This window comes from Takifugu flavidus, chromosome 4 (assembly GCF_003711565.1).
Source record: "Takifugu flavidus isolate HTHZ2018 chromosome 4, ASM371156v2, whole genome shotgun sequence".
Taxonomy (NCBI): Eukaryota; Metazoa; Chordata; class Actinopteri; order Tetraodontiformes; family Tetraodontidae; genus Takifugu; species Takifugu flavidus.
Window position 1 is genome coordinate 10,103,776 of NC_079523.1, and position 13,209 is coordinate 10,116,984.

At 44.0% G+C, this 13,209-nt stretch overlaps 4 protein-coding genes across 7 annotated transcripts; all 4 read left to right on the plus strand.

The window, feature by feature from the left end:
* Nucleotides 1–75: 75 nt before the first annotated feature.
* On the plus strand, nt 76–2,507 carry LOC130524045 (WD repeat-containing protein 82-like). Its single transcript, XM_057029748.1, has 9 exons — nt 76–555; nt 683–783; nt 855–921; nt 1,148–1,247; nt 1,403–1,519; nt 1,603–1,758; nt 1,839–1,908; nt 1,985–2,127; nt 2,210–2,507. The coding sequence occupies exons 1-9, from the start codon at nt 374–376 to the stop codon at nt 2,246–2,248; spliced, it is 975 nt and encodes a 324-aa protein (XP_056885728.1). The 5' UTR covers nt 76–373; the 3' UTR covers nt 2,249–2,507.
* Nucleotides 2,508–2,762: 255 nt separating this feature from the next.
* On the plus strand, nt 2,763–7,200 carry LOC130523837 (twinfilin-2-like). 2 transcript variants are annotated; one of them, XM_057029416.1, is made up of 11 exons: nt 2,763–3,639; nt 4,250–4,327; nt 4,402–4,580; nt 4,736–4,831; nt 4,909–5,013; nt 5,092–5,106; nt 5,192–5,233; nt 5,318–5,443; nt 5,548–5,698; nt 6,443–6,564; nt 6,647–7,200. In XM_057029416.1, exons 1-11 carry the CDS (start codon nt 3,615–3,617, stop codon nt 6,812–6,814), a joined length of 1,107 nt encoding a protein of 368 aa, XP_056885396.1. In that variant the 5' UTR covers nt 2,763–3,614; the 3' UTR covers nt 6,815–7,200. The 2 variants fall into 2 exon arrangements, with proteins under 2 accessions (XP_056885396.1, XP_056885395.1); XM_057029415.1 differs by having other exon boundaries at nt 5,192–5,443.
* Nucleotides 7,201–8,094: 894 nt separating this feature from the next.
* On the plus strand, nt 8,095–10,172 carry LOC130523843 (cytokine-inducible SH2-containing protein-like). 2 transcript variants are annotated; one of them, XR_008950023.1, is made up of 4 exons: nt 8,095–8,304; nt 8,948–9,104; nt 9,183–9,904; nt 9,985–10,172. XR_008950023.1 is itself a non-coding variant. In XM_057029427.1 (3 exons), the coding sequence occupies exons 2-3, from the start codon at nt 8,966–8,968 to the stop codon at nt 9,686–9,688; spliced, it is 645 nt and encodes a 214-aa protein (XP_056885407.1). In that variant the 5' UTR covers nt 8,095–8,304; nt 8,948–8,965; the 3' UTR covers nt 9,689–9,956. The 2 variants fall into 2 exon arrangements, 1 of the variants encoding a protein (XP_056885407.1); XM_057029427.1 differs by lacking the exon at nt 9,985–10,172 and having other exon boundaries at nt 9,183–9,956.
* Nucleotides 10,173–10,305: 133 nt separating this feature from the next.
* On the plus strand, nt 10,306–13,092 carry LOC130523844 (transforming protein RhoA). 2 transcript variants are annotated; one of them, XM_057029428.1, is made up of 5 exons: nt 10,306–10,455; nt 11,327–11,484; nt 11,878–11,998; nt 12,127–12,257; nt 12,339–13,092. In XM_057029428.1, exons 2-5 carry the CDS (start codon nt 11,329–11,331, stop codon nt 12,510–12,512), a joined length of 582 nt encoding a protein of 193 aa, XP_056885408.1. In that variant the 5' UTR covers nt 10,306–10,455; nt 11,327–11,328; the 3' UTR covers nt 12,513–13,092. The 2 variants fall into 2 exon arrangements, with proteins under 2 accessions (XP_056885408.1, XP_056885409.1); XM_057029429.1 differs by lacking the exon at nt 10,306–10,455 and adding an exon at nt 10,559–10,691.
* Nucleotides 13,093–13,209: the final 117 nt, after the last annotated feature.

Below are 13,209 nucleotides of genomic sequence, written 5' to 3' on the forward strand. Positions count from 1 at the left end.
TTAAACAACGTAAACGCAAAATTATCAGTCTTGCAACGATGTCGTAATCATTTCCGGTGGCAGGTTGTCGTAATATCCGTTTTCTGAAAAAAGGTATGTTCGTTTCCCTCTCCGTGATAGTGCGATTTGCATAAACCAATGAATGCAACGTTTAACCCGGAGAGCACCACCAATGCAGTATGTGGTGGTGATATAAAGCTAGTCGTTATTTTGCGTTCGCCGGCACCGCTGTTTTTTCATTTTGCTGATTATTGTTTTGCTTTGTTGTTGCTTTTACTGTTGTAAAAACATGCGAGTATAAATGCACTGGTTGATTGCATTATGTTAGCAATTCATTGTTCGCCCAAATGAGCATTAATACGGCCCATTTTGCATGAAAAACATCGTTGCAGACATGAAGCTCACTGATGGCGTGTTGCGAAGTTTTAGGGTTGCCAGAACATATCGTAAAAATTCAAGTAAAGTCAACTGTGTAGATTTTAGCCAGAATGGCGAAAATGCAGTAACAAGCAGCGAGGACGACTGCATCGTGCTGTATGACCTCCTGGAAGGAAAGTAAGTGGTTGGTCATAAAATCAGTTAAAATCATTTAGGAAGATGCAAGTATTTTTCACACCCACTTTTCAATGTAGACATTTTCTGTAATGAGAGGAATGGCTGATAGATATTGCCCCCTTTTCAGACCTACGGGGACCCTCTTCAGCAAGAAGTATGGAGTAGATCTTATCCGTTATCCTCATGGAGACCTTGAGACCGTTGTCTACAGCTCTAATAAACTGGATGGTAATCAGCACAGCTCCTGTTCAGTCAATGACATGATAATCCAAGTTAAATCATTGTGACTGTTTTTGTAGATACCATACGATATTTGTCACTCACTGACAACAAGTACATCAGGTATTTCCCTGGTCACACTGCAAGGTGAGTCACAAATTACTGTTCATATTCATTTAAACACAACAAAATGTTCTTAAAATGCATTCCTGAACAATATTTTTGATAAATCCCATCCCAAAACAGATACAAAATACAGTAACTTTCAAACTGCGGATCCATGGCAATTGGTGGACAGTGTCTCATTTGTGCTGTTTAATAATAAACAATTTATGTGTGTGTGTGTGTGTGTGTGTGTGTGTGTGTCGTCCAGTGTGACTGCTCTCTCCATGTCACCAGTAGATGCAACATTTTTATCAAGCTCATTTGATATGACTGTTCGGTTTTGGGACTTGCGCTCTCAAAACTGCCAAGTAAGTATTCTGCAACGCTCAGTATAACGACACAGCTTCCAGTAGGCGTTTGTTTCAAATGTGAAAATTCTGCTGCCTCTGCATTATTTAGTACATTAAATTGGGGCCTTTTTTTTTACATTGAGGTAACCTCAGCTACCGGCTGTGTTTTTTAGGGTCTGACCAGTACACAGGGTAAACCCATCTGTTCCTTTGACCCTGAAGGACTGATATTTGCTGCTGGAGTGGAGTCAAATGCTGTTGACCTGTACGACCTTCGTGCTTATGATAAGGTAAAAGGTAAATGATTATTGTATACACATGAATAAATCTTTTTTTAACATTTTAATTGATATGTTTGGTCTATTTGTGAAAGGGTCCATTTGCCCACTTTGAGACAAAATTTACTCATGTTTGTGACTGGACCAGAATCACATTCAGCAACGATGGGAAACAGATTCTCATTTCCACCAATGGAGGGGTGATTCGGGTTCTGAGCGCTTTCAGTGGCGCCGTTCTTCACACTTTTTCTGTAAGACATTCACAGACTGACAGACAAATGTCATCTAGTTTGACTTCTAATTAGTTTTTCATGTCTTAACTTAATTGTAGGGCTATAACAATAGTAAAAGGTTGTCCCTGGAGGCGTGCTTCACTCCCGACTCGCAGTTTGTCATGATCGGTGAGCGCGATTACTCAGCTTTACTGGATTTGTTCATTTCTGTAAGATTTGAGTTTGAATGCCTCTTGTTGTACAGGCTCAGAGGATGGGAGAGTCCATGTCTGGAGCACCGAGAATGGGATGAAGGTGGCTGTGCTGGATGGCAAACATCCAGGACCTATCAGCAGTCTTCAGTTTAACCCCAGATACATGACATTTGTCAGTGCGTGTACCTCCACGGTGAGTTCACACTTCATCTGCACCTGCCTGGCAGGTTCAATTTTTTGAACTGATGCTCATTCATCGTCTCTTCCTCTGACAGACCTTTTGGCTCCCGTGGTTTGATGACTCACAGATGTGACCTCCTGTTTTGAAATGTGCTGGTGCTAAAGTCTTTAAAGTCACAGTCTGACAATACCATTGTGTTGCTGCTCATACTGTATGATCAAATTTTGATGTTTATCATTTTATACATATTTAAACAGTTTATGTAGTGATGCTGCTATGGGTGTTTTTATATCATTTGTTTTGTTCTTATTCGGCATCTAATTTGTATTTTATAAGAATGCATCTTTTTATTTCAGCAATATCTAATAAATGTTTTTATATGATAGTTTAAACGTTTCTTGACGTAGTTGTTTCGTGTCAGCTGAGGGGGGCTTAACATCCTTTTAAAAAGCTTAATTTGCAAATTAAATGTAGTCCAGGAAAAACCAGAGTCTGTCAGACTCCTCAGGCAGCAGGAATACTAAGATTAAAGATTAAAAACACAAATTTCCCTCAAAGTGATGCAACTGATTAATGAGTCTTTATTTTTTAATCTTTATGATGTTTGTGGTATGGGAAGGGGTGGGGGGGTATTGAATAATGTATAGACGCCGGGGCTGTGTACGCAACGCCGAGTGAATAATGAATGACGCCATCGCAGGTAACCTCACAGGTGCACCCTTATCTCCCTGTTACCTACAGTACCTCCAGCCGAGTGTTTGAGGAGATACGGGTGAAGATGGGAGGCTGAGAGTCGAAGCGTTTGTGATGCACGTTAAAGGATTTCACCTAAACATACCCCTCCTTCTTGTTTGATGCAAACACACGCTGCTGATTTAATTCTAGTTGTCCAACCTGCTCCTCCAGGACAGACAAAATCGTCTCACGCCACTTTGAGGAAATAAAGCTTTAATGCAGCAATGCCCACCCGGCCAAAACTGCAAAACGCATAAAAGTCATGTTGCAAGAAGAATTCTTACTCAGTGTCACATTTCTGTGGCTGGAATTTGAGCCTCGGCTGTTCAGCCGTTCTGACAACCAACAAAAAAAATGTCACAGACAGTATCAGAGCACAGCATTTGTCCCCTGATGTCCTAAGCGATGGTTTCCCTCTCACACGCTTGCAGGGACAGTATCCAACCCGGGAGATGCCCATCCTCCCCCCTTCCCCCACCCCTCCAGCAACACTCTTTAAATGTTGCGGTCATCGATACGTAAAGAGATCAGTGGTCGGGGTGGCGTATCCCCTGTCAGGCGAGTTATTACTCATCGGCCGCAGTTCCGCAGATTGTGTTTCAGGTGTTAAGATCCTCCCAAGTCACCCTCCTGAGGCGTTTGTGTCACTGGTGCGTGCGGGTCCATCAGTCTAGAGGCCACCTGTACTGAGCGTGAAGGAACGAAGACGCGGAGACCCACACCCGGACGTTCTTGCATGAGAGGAGCGACGTGTCTGCCAAAAGATGTCCCACCAAACTGGAATAAATGGTAAGATCTTTGTTGAAGAGTGATGTTGACCTGAGTCCCCTCATAATTCAGATTGATATCCTGTTTCCTTTAAAACTTGTGAGTGTTTCATTGAGTAATAATTCATCATAAACTGACTGACGGTACTTGCAACCATTTTATTACATAATGCAAAACATAAAGAGGAAGACACTGGTAATAACACCTATATGGCTAATTTGAAATGTTAGTCTCATTGTATTCAGTATGCGTTCAATGTAAGCGTTCAGATTGGCAGAAGAGCACCTCTCACCTTTCTAACCTGGTCGTACAACATTCATGAGTCTGCTGTGTTTGGTAACCATGGTGACAGCAAGGGATAGACTCAACAATTACCTGAATCGGGTTTTCTGGACCACATTGGAATTCCCGGGGTTGAATATTGCTGAAGGTTGGGTTTGTTTAGCCCCCGCCACCCCCACCCCCACCCCCAAAGCCTCTTCTTATGAAGGATTGTGGGTGATGGTGTCACTGTCTGTCAGTGGATCAAATTGTCTCCCTGAAGTGTAGTCTCGGGTTCATACAGCCTGGCATCTTCTCCACTTCCTCATCCTCAGTTTTGACTTTTCTGCTTTATATCTGGTTGCCTCAGCAACACCTCAACTCAAAGACTTCCTAACTCAGGTGAAGGGAGGTGACGTTAGGATAGTGAAGATCATCATCAAGAACGGTAAAAGGAAGCTAAAGATTGGACGTGTTCAAAAGGCTGGGCAGAGCTGAGCCGCTGTGCGTTTCTCTCTGCAGAGGAGTTGGTGCTGGACTGGTACAGAGAACCAGAGCAGAGCTGGGACAAGGATTACGATGCGTTCCTGCTTCCTCTGCTCACACCTCAGGAACCCTGCTACATCCTCTACCGCCTGGACTCCAAAAACCCTCAGGGATACGAGTGGATCTTCCTCGCCTGGTCACCTGACCAGTCACCTGTATGGCCAACAATTATAGTTGCCTGATTTATATTGTTTGTGGTGACCCTGCACAGCACTGGACTGCATGATGCCTTTACTCACTGACACCAGTGTTGCATAATTCCACCCGGCAGTGCTGATTAAATCGGCCCCTGTGTTGTTTGACACTTTAGGTGAGGCAGAAAATGGTGTATGCAGCCACTCGAGCCACACTGAAGAAAGAGTTCGGAGGAGGTCACATTAAAGATGAAATTTTTGGAACTGTGGAGGTTGGTTAAACCCTTTGTCCCTGATTAGTAATTGTCTAACTCAAGAGGACCAGGTAGATTTCTGTCTGTGTGCCCAGGATGACCTTTGCTTTCAAGGATACCTGCGACACATGTCGTCCTGCTCCTCCCCAGCTCCGATCTCACTGGCCGAACAGGAACTGCAACAGGTTAAAGTGACAGAGGTAAAGCTGAATCAAATCAGCCAGCTCTGATGGATGAATGCTGTGATCTGAGTGTGTTTCCTTCTCTGGTTTCTGCAGGATAAAGTTGTGCGGGTATGTCCCTTTTATTTTTATTTTTAAACCAACTGTGTGTTGCTGGAGACAAGTTTTTTTTTTTAACTTTCTCTGACGTTCTCAGGACGACCGTAGACGAATCGGGACCCCGACGGCACGAGCGCGGGTTTGGAGCCATCTGATTTGCTGGCATTTAGCTTTTCCCATACTGGCCCTTCCTATTTTCCCCTTTGACCTTTATGTCTGGCAGGTCCCCATGGAGTTCGGCTTGGACAAGCGTGCACAGACTCTCCAAGGTCTTGCATTTCCACTGCAAGAAGAGGCCAAACGAGCTATGCAGCAACTCAAACAGAAACGCATCAACTACATACAGCTGGTGAGCAGGCACAGAAAAACCCAATTGCACACATGAACGCATATCCCGTAAACAAAGCAGCAAAATAAATCAGTGAAAAAACAGAGATGCGCACGATGTTACAGAAGCTGGACGTAGAGAGAGAGACCATTGAACTGGTTCACACCACACCTACAGAGATGCAGGAACTTCCCTGTAGGATTCCCAAAGATTCTCCCAGATACCACTTCTTCATCTTCAAACATTCCTACCAGGGCCAGCTGCAGGAGGCACTGGGTCAGTACTGCAGCTCACTGTAGTGATACAACTGCAGCTAGCTGCAACAATATAGCATACACACTGTCAGAATGTGTGCTGCTGCTTTCAGTGTATTCACTCTTACGGTCTTCATTTCTTTTCACTCTCTCAAATAGATTTCTGAGCTCTGAGGAGATTGTTGAAGTTCTTGCTTTAGTTCTCATTTTTCTTTGTGACTGAAGTACTCCATTTACTTATTTTAAGGTCCTTTTTAGCACTACATTCTCAATCTTCTATAACATCACGTCCTTGTAAACTCTGTGCACTGACTTTGTACTCGCTGCTCTTTCTATTTAGAGTGTTATCACTGTCACCTCATAACAAACACATCCTGGTTTTGGTTCTGTAATTCTGCCCAAACAGGGCTGAGATGGAACCCCACAAACCTGCAGGCATAGGTAATGATATATAGTGGATTCAAATACATATTTTGACCTGCCCAGTACTGGCAGAGTGACTGATCAGGGAAACAGGGCTCAGCAGTTTACAGGTAGATTGATGGATATTTCAGGGTTGCAGACCAAAAACATTATAAGTCTTTTTTATTTGACAAACAAATTAGTTATGTTACTACAACTGCTATGCAAAAGTGGGTAATATGTTTATTTATAGTTTATAGGTGTTCGGATATCACTAAAGGTGACTCCAACGACATGCGTTATATTGGTTCTGGTACGTTTCAGCTGCTTTTATACAGTATGGTGACGTCTGCTTCCCCTCCAGTGTTCATTTATTCGATGCCCGGTTACACCTGTAGCATTAAAGAGCGGATGCTGTACAGCAGCTGCAAGAACAGGTTACTGGATGAGGTGGAGAGAGACTACCAGCTAGAGGTCACCAAAAAGGTCAACATGCAAGATCAGCTCACCCTTCATTGCGCTAAGTGTTTCAGCTCTACAGGTTGTTGATGGGACGTCCTGTTCACAGATGGAGATAGACAGTGGCGACGGCCTGACAGAGGAATTCCTGTACGAGGAGGTCCACCCAATGGACCACACCTTAAAGCAGGCCTTCTCCAAGCCCCGTGGATCAGGAGGGAAGAGGGGCAACAAACACAGCATCAAGGGTGGTGGAGAGAATGGAGAGGAGAGTTAGGCACAACGCACGGGAATGCACATGAGAAAAAAATAAAACCATGACACATATGAAGAAATGTGTTAGTTGATTGTCTTATCGTTTATGTTTTTACCTGCAGACCGACCGGTCATTACACGAGAATGTGGAATTTGGACACAGATTTCCCATCAATTAGGTTGTTTTTTTTTTGGTGAGAACAGACAAAGCGTCACTGTTTTGTGACAAATAGAGTGCTGGGGGGGGTCCAAAATGGCTTCACTCCTTGCCCCAATGATTTTGGATTTTTAAAACCATGTGCTGCTAAATCCATTTCTACTGTAATAAAGATCCATTATCAAACATGTGGCTGGAGCTATTTTAGAACTTGGAACTGTAAACTGGATTATTAAAGGGTTTTAAAGGTTTCTAGTTCTTCTTACATTTCATATTCCATTTATCATTGATGGTCCAAGCTCACATAGCCCATTATTGGCCATATCTTCCTTCTCTTGTTTGTTCTGTAATTACAGAGAATTACAAAGAAACCATAGATGTTTATTTTCATATCTCTAATACTTAACTCTTCATTGTCAGTGGAAATAGTTATAAAATGTGAATAAGCATAAGCAGGGATTGCCCTATATTCTGAATATCCCATAAGAGGCCAAAGCTGCTGCCGTGGTTCTTTACAGTTTGCTTTCTTTAGTCCTCTAAATGAACTGAAGCAAAACTCATCCTCTCAACTGCAGGTTCACAGGGTCCTACAGAAGGAATTTCTTGGTTTTCTAGCATTTGCCCATGCATTTTATTTAAGGTGTGCTTGGGAGCATGTGTCATGCGGCTAGTATAGGTCATTGCGTAATTCAGAGCTAATTTACAGCTTGTGAATATCTTTCCATTTTATTTGTAGATAAAATCATTTCAAGTTGATGTTTTTTCAAAACTATATGTTCCCAAAATAGTGCACTCACAGTGTAAACGCAAGAAATAAGCCATTTAACAGTGCGTGTCAAGGTATTCAATGTTAATAAAAAATGTTACCAGAAGTACCGCGTTTACTTTCAACATAAAAGATTATGGTATATTTGGAATTAATTATGTCGTAAAATATCGATTATTTAATAGGTTACCAGTAAAAATCAAAATCTGAACCACATAACTAATATTAATTAAATGATTAATGAAGTTTAAAGCGGCTCTAAATGCGTCAATATCGTTATTGTCCAAATAGCAGCTTATATTTTGAAAATCCAACAAGAAGTAGTACGTGTTGTAAATGTAACCACGGCGATCCGTCCTGCGCGCGCTGAAAAGCAAAATCTTTCTTGGAAGCAGGTTCGTGGAAGTGGCCGCCTTTCAAAGTGTTCCGTGTTTCGCAGTTAAACCGCAGAAAAGATCTCACCCTCTGCTGATGTTCAGCACATTTCTTTTTTCAGCCCCACTCGTGATTGTGAAGAGTGTCAGAGAACCGGGACGTTACCAGGCTCTCCATTTAAGCTCAGGACCTCTATGATTTCTCCCATTTGAAGGTAAGAATTACCAACTGAATGCTCCGTTATTTCCCCTAAAGCTTTATCAAACATTTTGCATTTCATGAATTTATCATGTATCAGCTGTTTTATTCCCAGACCTTCACTGAAAACCTCATTTGCGACTTGTTTGTGGATTTTGATTTTTCCCAGTTTTGTCCTCTGTTGGAAAGTTACACCGTTGAGGTTGGGTGAGGAAGATTGAATTGATCAATTTAAATGATACTTTTTTCCTTAGCATATTTGTTCGGATTTGCTCTTGTTGCCAGAGTCACAACTCTTGGTGGCTCTATACGTCTTTTTCTTTGATTATTAAAAAAAGAGGGAAAAATCAAAGTGCTTAAAGCAGTAAATGATGTCTTAATTTGTTTGGTGGGTAGTAAACAACAGTCTTGCTTTAAACCCAATGCAAATGGCTGTTTTTTTCTGGTTCTGGAGAACTTTTGCCATGTATCAACTTTTATTTTGCCTGCTCTGCTATCAAAGATTTAACACGGCTATGGTCCACCACTGCTTCCCCCCTTTTTTTGAGTATTTTATTCAGGATTTATTAACAGAAATGGACAAAAATAAACATACTGACAATTTGTCGACAAAATATCTGAACGGATGTCTCATGTTATTGTTGTACTATAATCACCAGGGTTGCTGTCAGTCAGCAATGGTTGCCCGGGCGATGTCACTGTTCCGCCAGGAGAAGGACAAAGGGTCGTGCTGCCCTCCCGCCCCTCCCGCAGCCTGGGGCCCATCAGAGGACTACCGCAGCATCACCGCCACCTTCCAGTATCTGGAAACCTCAGGTATCAGCATCAAGCCTCTCCTGGTGAAAATAGAAACAGCTGTAGTTACTGACGCCCACACTTCCCGCCTGTTTGCAGGCTGGTATTGGGGTCCCACGTCTGTGAGTGATGCTCAGGAAGCTCTCCTGAGGAAGTCTGAGGGGACGTTCCTCATGAGGGACAGCAATCACCCCAAACACATGCTGACCCTGTCAGTGAAGACGTGCTGCGGCCCCACCAGCGTGCGTATTGAGTACAGCAGGGGCTCCTTCTGGCTGGACTCCATCGCTGCCGGGCAACCGCGCACGCAGACCTTCCCAGACGTCGTCAGCCTCGTGCAACATTACATGACATTGGGCCACGTGCCCCAGAGCCACACACACAGCGACATGTACCAAAGGGCGAAGCCTGACCCGTCTGGGGACGCGGCTCGGGGCTGCGACGTGCCCCTGAAGCTGATGTTCTCCCTGCACAAACCAGGGGGGTTCCCCTCTTTAAGGCACCTGACGCGCCTCGCCATCAACAGACACGCCAGCTGCCCCGACCAGCTGCCGCTCCCAAAGCTCCTGCTGCGCTACCTGCAGGACTACCCGTTTCATATATGAGGGTCTCTGTCAGCATGGGGGCCACGTGCAGTGAGATCAGTTTGTGATCAACTATTTACCATCCAACTCCTAAATTTCCTCATAGTTGCTGTATGTAATGTGTGTCTTTAAATGGCCTTTTCAGTGTTGGTTCCTACTGTGCCATCATATTTTCTGCTTTTCTGGAGGGTTTTTTTGCCATTTACTTTCTATTTTTCTGCATTTTAAAGATTTGAGGTATGATTTCGAAAGTATATGTTCAATTTTCCAAATTAAATATTGAAATTTAGGTTGTTTCTTTTTTTCAATTGAAACAGCGCCATCCATTTTAATCTGGCGGTCTGATGGAAAATCTGTTTTGCATCCGTTTCCTGCTCACATTTGTAAGTATTCAGAGCGCTGAACCTCAGAGACATTTCCACTTTTATTGGAATTATTTGTCAAAGTGCTCAGTGGACTCTCTTCTTTTGGATCTAGTCAATCCTGCTGATAAAAGTGCAAAGTGACAATAAGTCGGTGTTGCTAATGTTGGACAGCAGAAGGCGGATATTTTAACTCTGAAAGATTCCCATGCATCACTTTATGACCAAATAATTTTTTACAAATGTAAACGTTGTAGCACCACTGCCCCCCCACCACCACCATCTCCACCCCTCCACCACCACCTCCACCCCCCCACTTCCCTCCTGCTAATCCCCCAGTCTGTCCAGCGCAGTCAGGGAGGAGCGACAGAGGCCAACAAAGCACCGCTTGAAAATCAATTGGATATATTTTCAACCACTCGTTCGGTAAGTCTGTCCCATCCTCGGGCAACGTTTCACCGGCGAAGCTCTGCCGGTTGTTATCGCGGCGACATTTTTGTGCCTCTGCGGGCTCCGGGCACCACTTTCCACCCGACATTTAGCTCGGTGTTAGCCGTCCGGCTAACGGTCCTGGAGTCGCACTGGTTTCCGTTAACCCGAGCCTGAATACCTACAGTAGCCCTACCGGTTTCTCGCTTAAGGATTAGAAAAACAGGATTCAGGTCGGTGGGTAGGAGGAAATATTGTTGTTGCTTATGGATTGTTAATACTACATATTTAGACCGCGCCACGGTGAAACAATCCTATAAATGTGAAAATCGAACGCACTAGTTCACATCCGGCTAACGCTACTGGGTTAGCTGCGTTAGCTAGCAGGGAGGCTTTTGTAAACAGCTCCCTCTCTAAATAGAGTAAAGACGCGTCCGTCCTGTAGTGTGTTGGTTTCCAGGTGAATTTAGCCGATTGAAGGCCAGCGACCACCCTAAAGTTCATTATTAGTGACGGCGAGCTGAAGCCTGACCGGGATGGGTCACATACACCGAAGCGGAAATGTAACGTGATGGAAAAAAGGTTCCTCGTCTGACCTCAAGAGAAGTCAGAAGCGGAGACTTTTAACCTCGTGTGCTTTGCTCCTAACCCTCCACTTATGGACACTCGTTCTGTAGATTTTGATTTTTTGTAAAAGTTGTAGGTTGGTCCTCGGTGGCTGTGTGCGGGCGCTTTGTCAACACAGCTGAGGAGCACCGGGCGCAGGGTCGGGCTCGGCTTTGCAGCGTTCCTCTTTAGACATGGATAAAATGTCTGCAGCGCCTGAACCTCAGTCCCCTTTGGTCTTAAATCTGCTCCTTGTCTGCAGCCATGGCCGCGATCAGGAAAAAGCTGGTCATAGTGGGAGACGGAGCCTGCGGGAAGACCTGCCTGCTGATCGTGTTCAGCAAGGACCAGTTCCCAGAGGTCTACGTCCCCACGGTGTTCGAGAACTACGTCGCAGACATTGAAGTCGACAGCAAGCAGGTACTAATGCTTTTCTTCTTATCACAGTTTTCAATCAGCCCGATAGCATCTTATTGCATCAGAATTCTGTTTTTGGGGTTTCTTTTTTGCATCTGATCTGAGCTAATGTATGTTTGTGGCTATGAAAGAGCTCATTATCCAGGTCAACTCAGCAGTCACAGCAACCCTGGGAAAAGTAGACCTTTTTTCCAGGTGTACAGCTCAGCATACTGTTATTTATTTATTTATTTTTCGTAGTGTTGGTATGTACCAAAATGTTTCTCACAATGAAAAGTGTCCCTGTACATTTTTATTTACTCTTTACAGTGCAGCTCAAAAGTCTCCTTCTGATTGTGTAGAAGACCCGTTACTATTGTGTCCATGTAAGAATGTTTCATTTTGGTGACGTGGTAGGTGGAGCTGGCTCTCTGGGATACAGCAGGACAAGAGGACTACGACAGACTGCGCCCACTGTCTTATCCTGACACCGATGTCATCCTCATGTGCTTCTCCATTGACAGCCCCGACAGTCTCGGTAAATGGAAACACGACTTGACCGTTTGAAGGCTTGTTGTTTAGGATTTACTAGCATGAAAGTCGTGGTGAGCCTGCGTGTCGCTAAGGGGCCGTAGCTGATGCTGTCGTATCTTTTGCCTCCATCAGAGAACATTCCTGAGAAGTGGACTCCTGAGGTCAAACACTTCTGTCCCAATGTTCCCATCATCCTGGTGGGGAACAAAAAGGACCTGCGTAACGACGAGCACACCCGGAGGGAGCTTGCAAAAATGAAGCAGGTAATTATTTCAAACCAGAGAGAATCTCTCTTGGGGGAAAATGTGCCTCTAAACTCTCTTCCACCACTTTTTTTTAATCAGGAACCAGTGAAACCAGAGGATGGGCGGGACATGGCGAACCGGATCAGTGCCTTTGGATACATGGAGTGCTCTGCAAAGACGAAGGACGGTGTGAGAGAAGTGTTCGAGATGGCGACCAGGGCTGCACTACAGGCCAGACGAGGGAAGAAGAGCAGTAAATGTGCCGTACTGTAAACGGGGGTGTGAGGACTGCTTCCTACAGGGGGAAAGAAGGAGCAGCATAAGGTCAAACCTAACCCCCCTTAAAAAAACAGCCACACAAAAAAAAAGACTGTTCTCCCTTGTTTTTACTAAAGGTGTGATGGTTTTACTTTTCTGTCTTAAGCAAAAAGTAGTCTGGTTCTGTCAGTATTCAATTTTGAGGTTATGGAAAATATTTTTTTTTGTACTTTAACACAAGTAAATTTACCATAATGGAACCTCCTTTATCAAAACGTCAAGGGGGGGGGGGGGTTACTTGGGGGAATCGTCATACCTGCCAACTGCAGTTACATGCTTAATCTGTGTCCTTGTGAGGAATGTTTTCACAGATGGGATTAAGTTCCTGTATACTTTAGCCTAGAGTCCTTTAATGCTCGCAACAAGCAGCGTGCTTCATATTCAAATTCTCCGTGCGGCGTGATCACGTGCACAACGGAAGACTGGAAACTAATTTTGTTAAAATGCAAGCAGAAACTTAGTGTTTTATGTAATAAATTACTTTGTACGAATTTTTATAATTCGCTAATTTGTACTGATAAACTCCTATAACATACATTGACAGAGCACTCTGAATATGTCTGAATGAGCAGCCAACAGTGAGTTTAGTGAGTCGCCGTCACCTCGAGTAATTGTCATGGACATGTATTTTTCACAGCTTCTTCCGGTTCCT

What these genes read in the sequence shown, in the direction of transcription:
- LOC130524045 (XM_057029748.1), top strand. Translation starts at nt 374, where the DNA reads ATGAAAAACATCGTTGCAGACATGAAGCTCACTGATGGCGTGTTGCGA. An exon ending in CCGTTCTTCACACTTTTTCT is followed by an intron (nt 1,759 to 1,838) that starts GTAAGACATTCA and finishes ACTTAATTGTAG; the next exon opens with GGCTATAACAATAGTAAAAG. An exon ending in CTCGCAGTTTGTCATGATCG is followed by an intron (nt 1,909 to 1,984) that starts GTGAGCGCGATT and finishes CTTGTTGTACAG; the next exon opens with GCTCAGAGGATGGGAGAGTC.
- LOC130523837 (XM_057029415.1), top strand. Translation starts at nt 3,615, where the DNA reads ATGTCCCACCAAACTGGAATAAATG. An exon ending in CCACCAAACTGGAATAAATG is followed by an intron (nt 3,640 to 4,249) that starts GTAAGATCTTTG and finishes TGGTTGCCTCAG; the next exon opens with CAACACCTCAACTCAAAGAC. An exon ending in CCAGCTGCAGGAGGCACTGG is followed by an intron (nt 5,699 to 6,442) that starts GTCAGTACTGCA and finishes CTTCCCCTCCAG; the next exon opens with TGTTCATTTATTCGATGCCC.
- LOC130523843 (XM_057029427.1), top strand. Translation starts at nt 8,966, where the DNA reads ATGGTTGCCCGGGCGATGTCACTGTTCCGCCAGGAGAAGGACAAAGGG. An exon ending in CCAGTATCTGGAAACCTCAG is followed by an intron (nt 9,105 to 9,182) that starts GTATCAGCATCA and finishes GCCTGTTTGCAG; the next exon opens with GCTGGTATTGGGGTCCCACG.
- LOC130523844 (XM_057029428.1), top strand. Translation starts at nt 11,329, where the DNA reads ATGGCCGCGATCAGGAAAAAGCTGGTCATAGTGGGAGACGGAGCCTGC. An exon ending in TGACAGCCCCGACAGTCTCG is followed by an intron (nt 11,999 to 12,126) that starts GTAAATGGAAAC and finishes TGCCTCCATCAG; the next exon opens with AGAACATTCCTGAGAAGTGG. An exon ending in AGCTTGCAAAAATGAAGCAG is followed by an intron (nt 12,258 to 12,338) that starts GTAATTATTTCA and finishes TTTTTTAATCAG; the next exon opens with GAACCAGTGAAACCAGAGGA.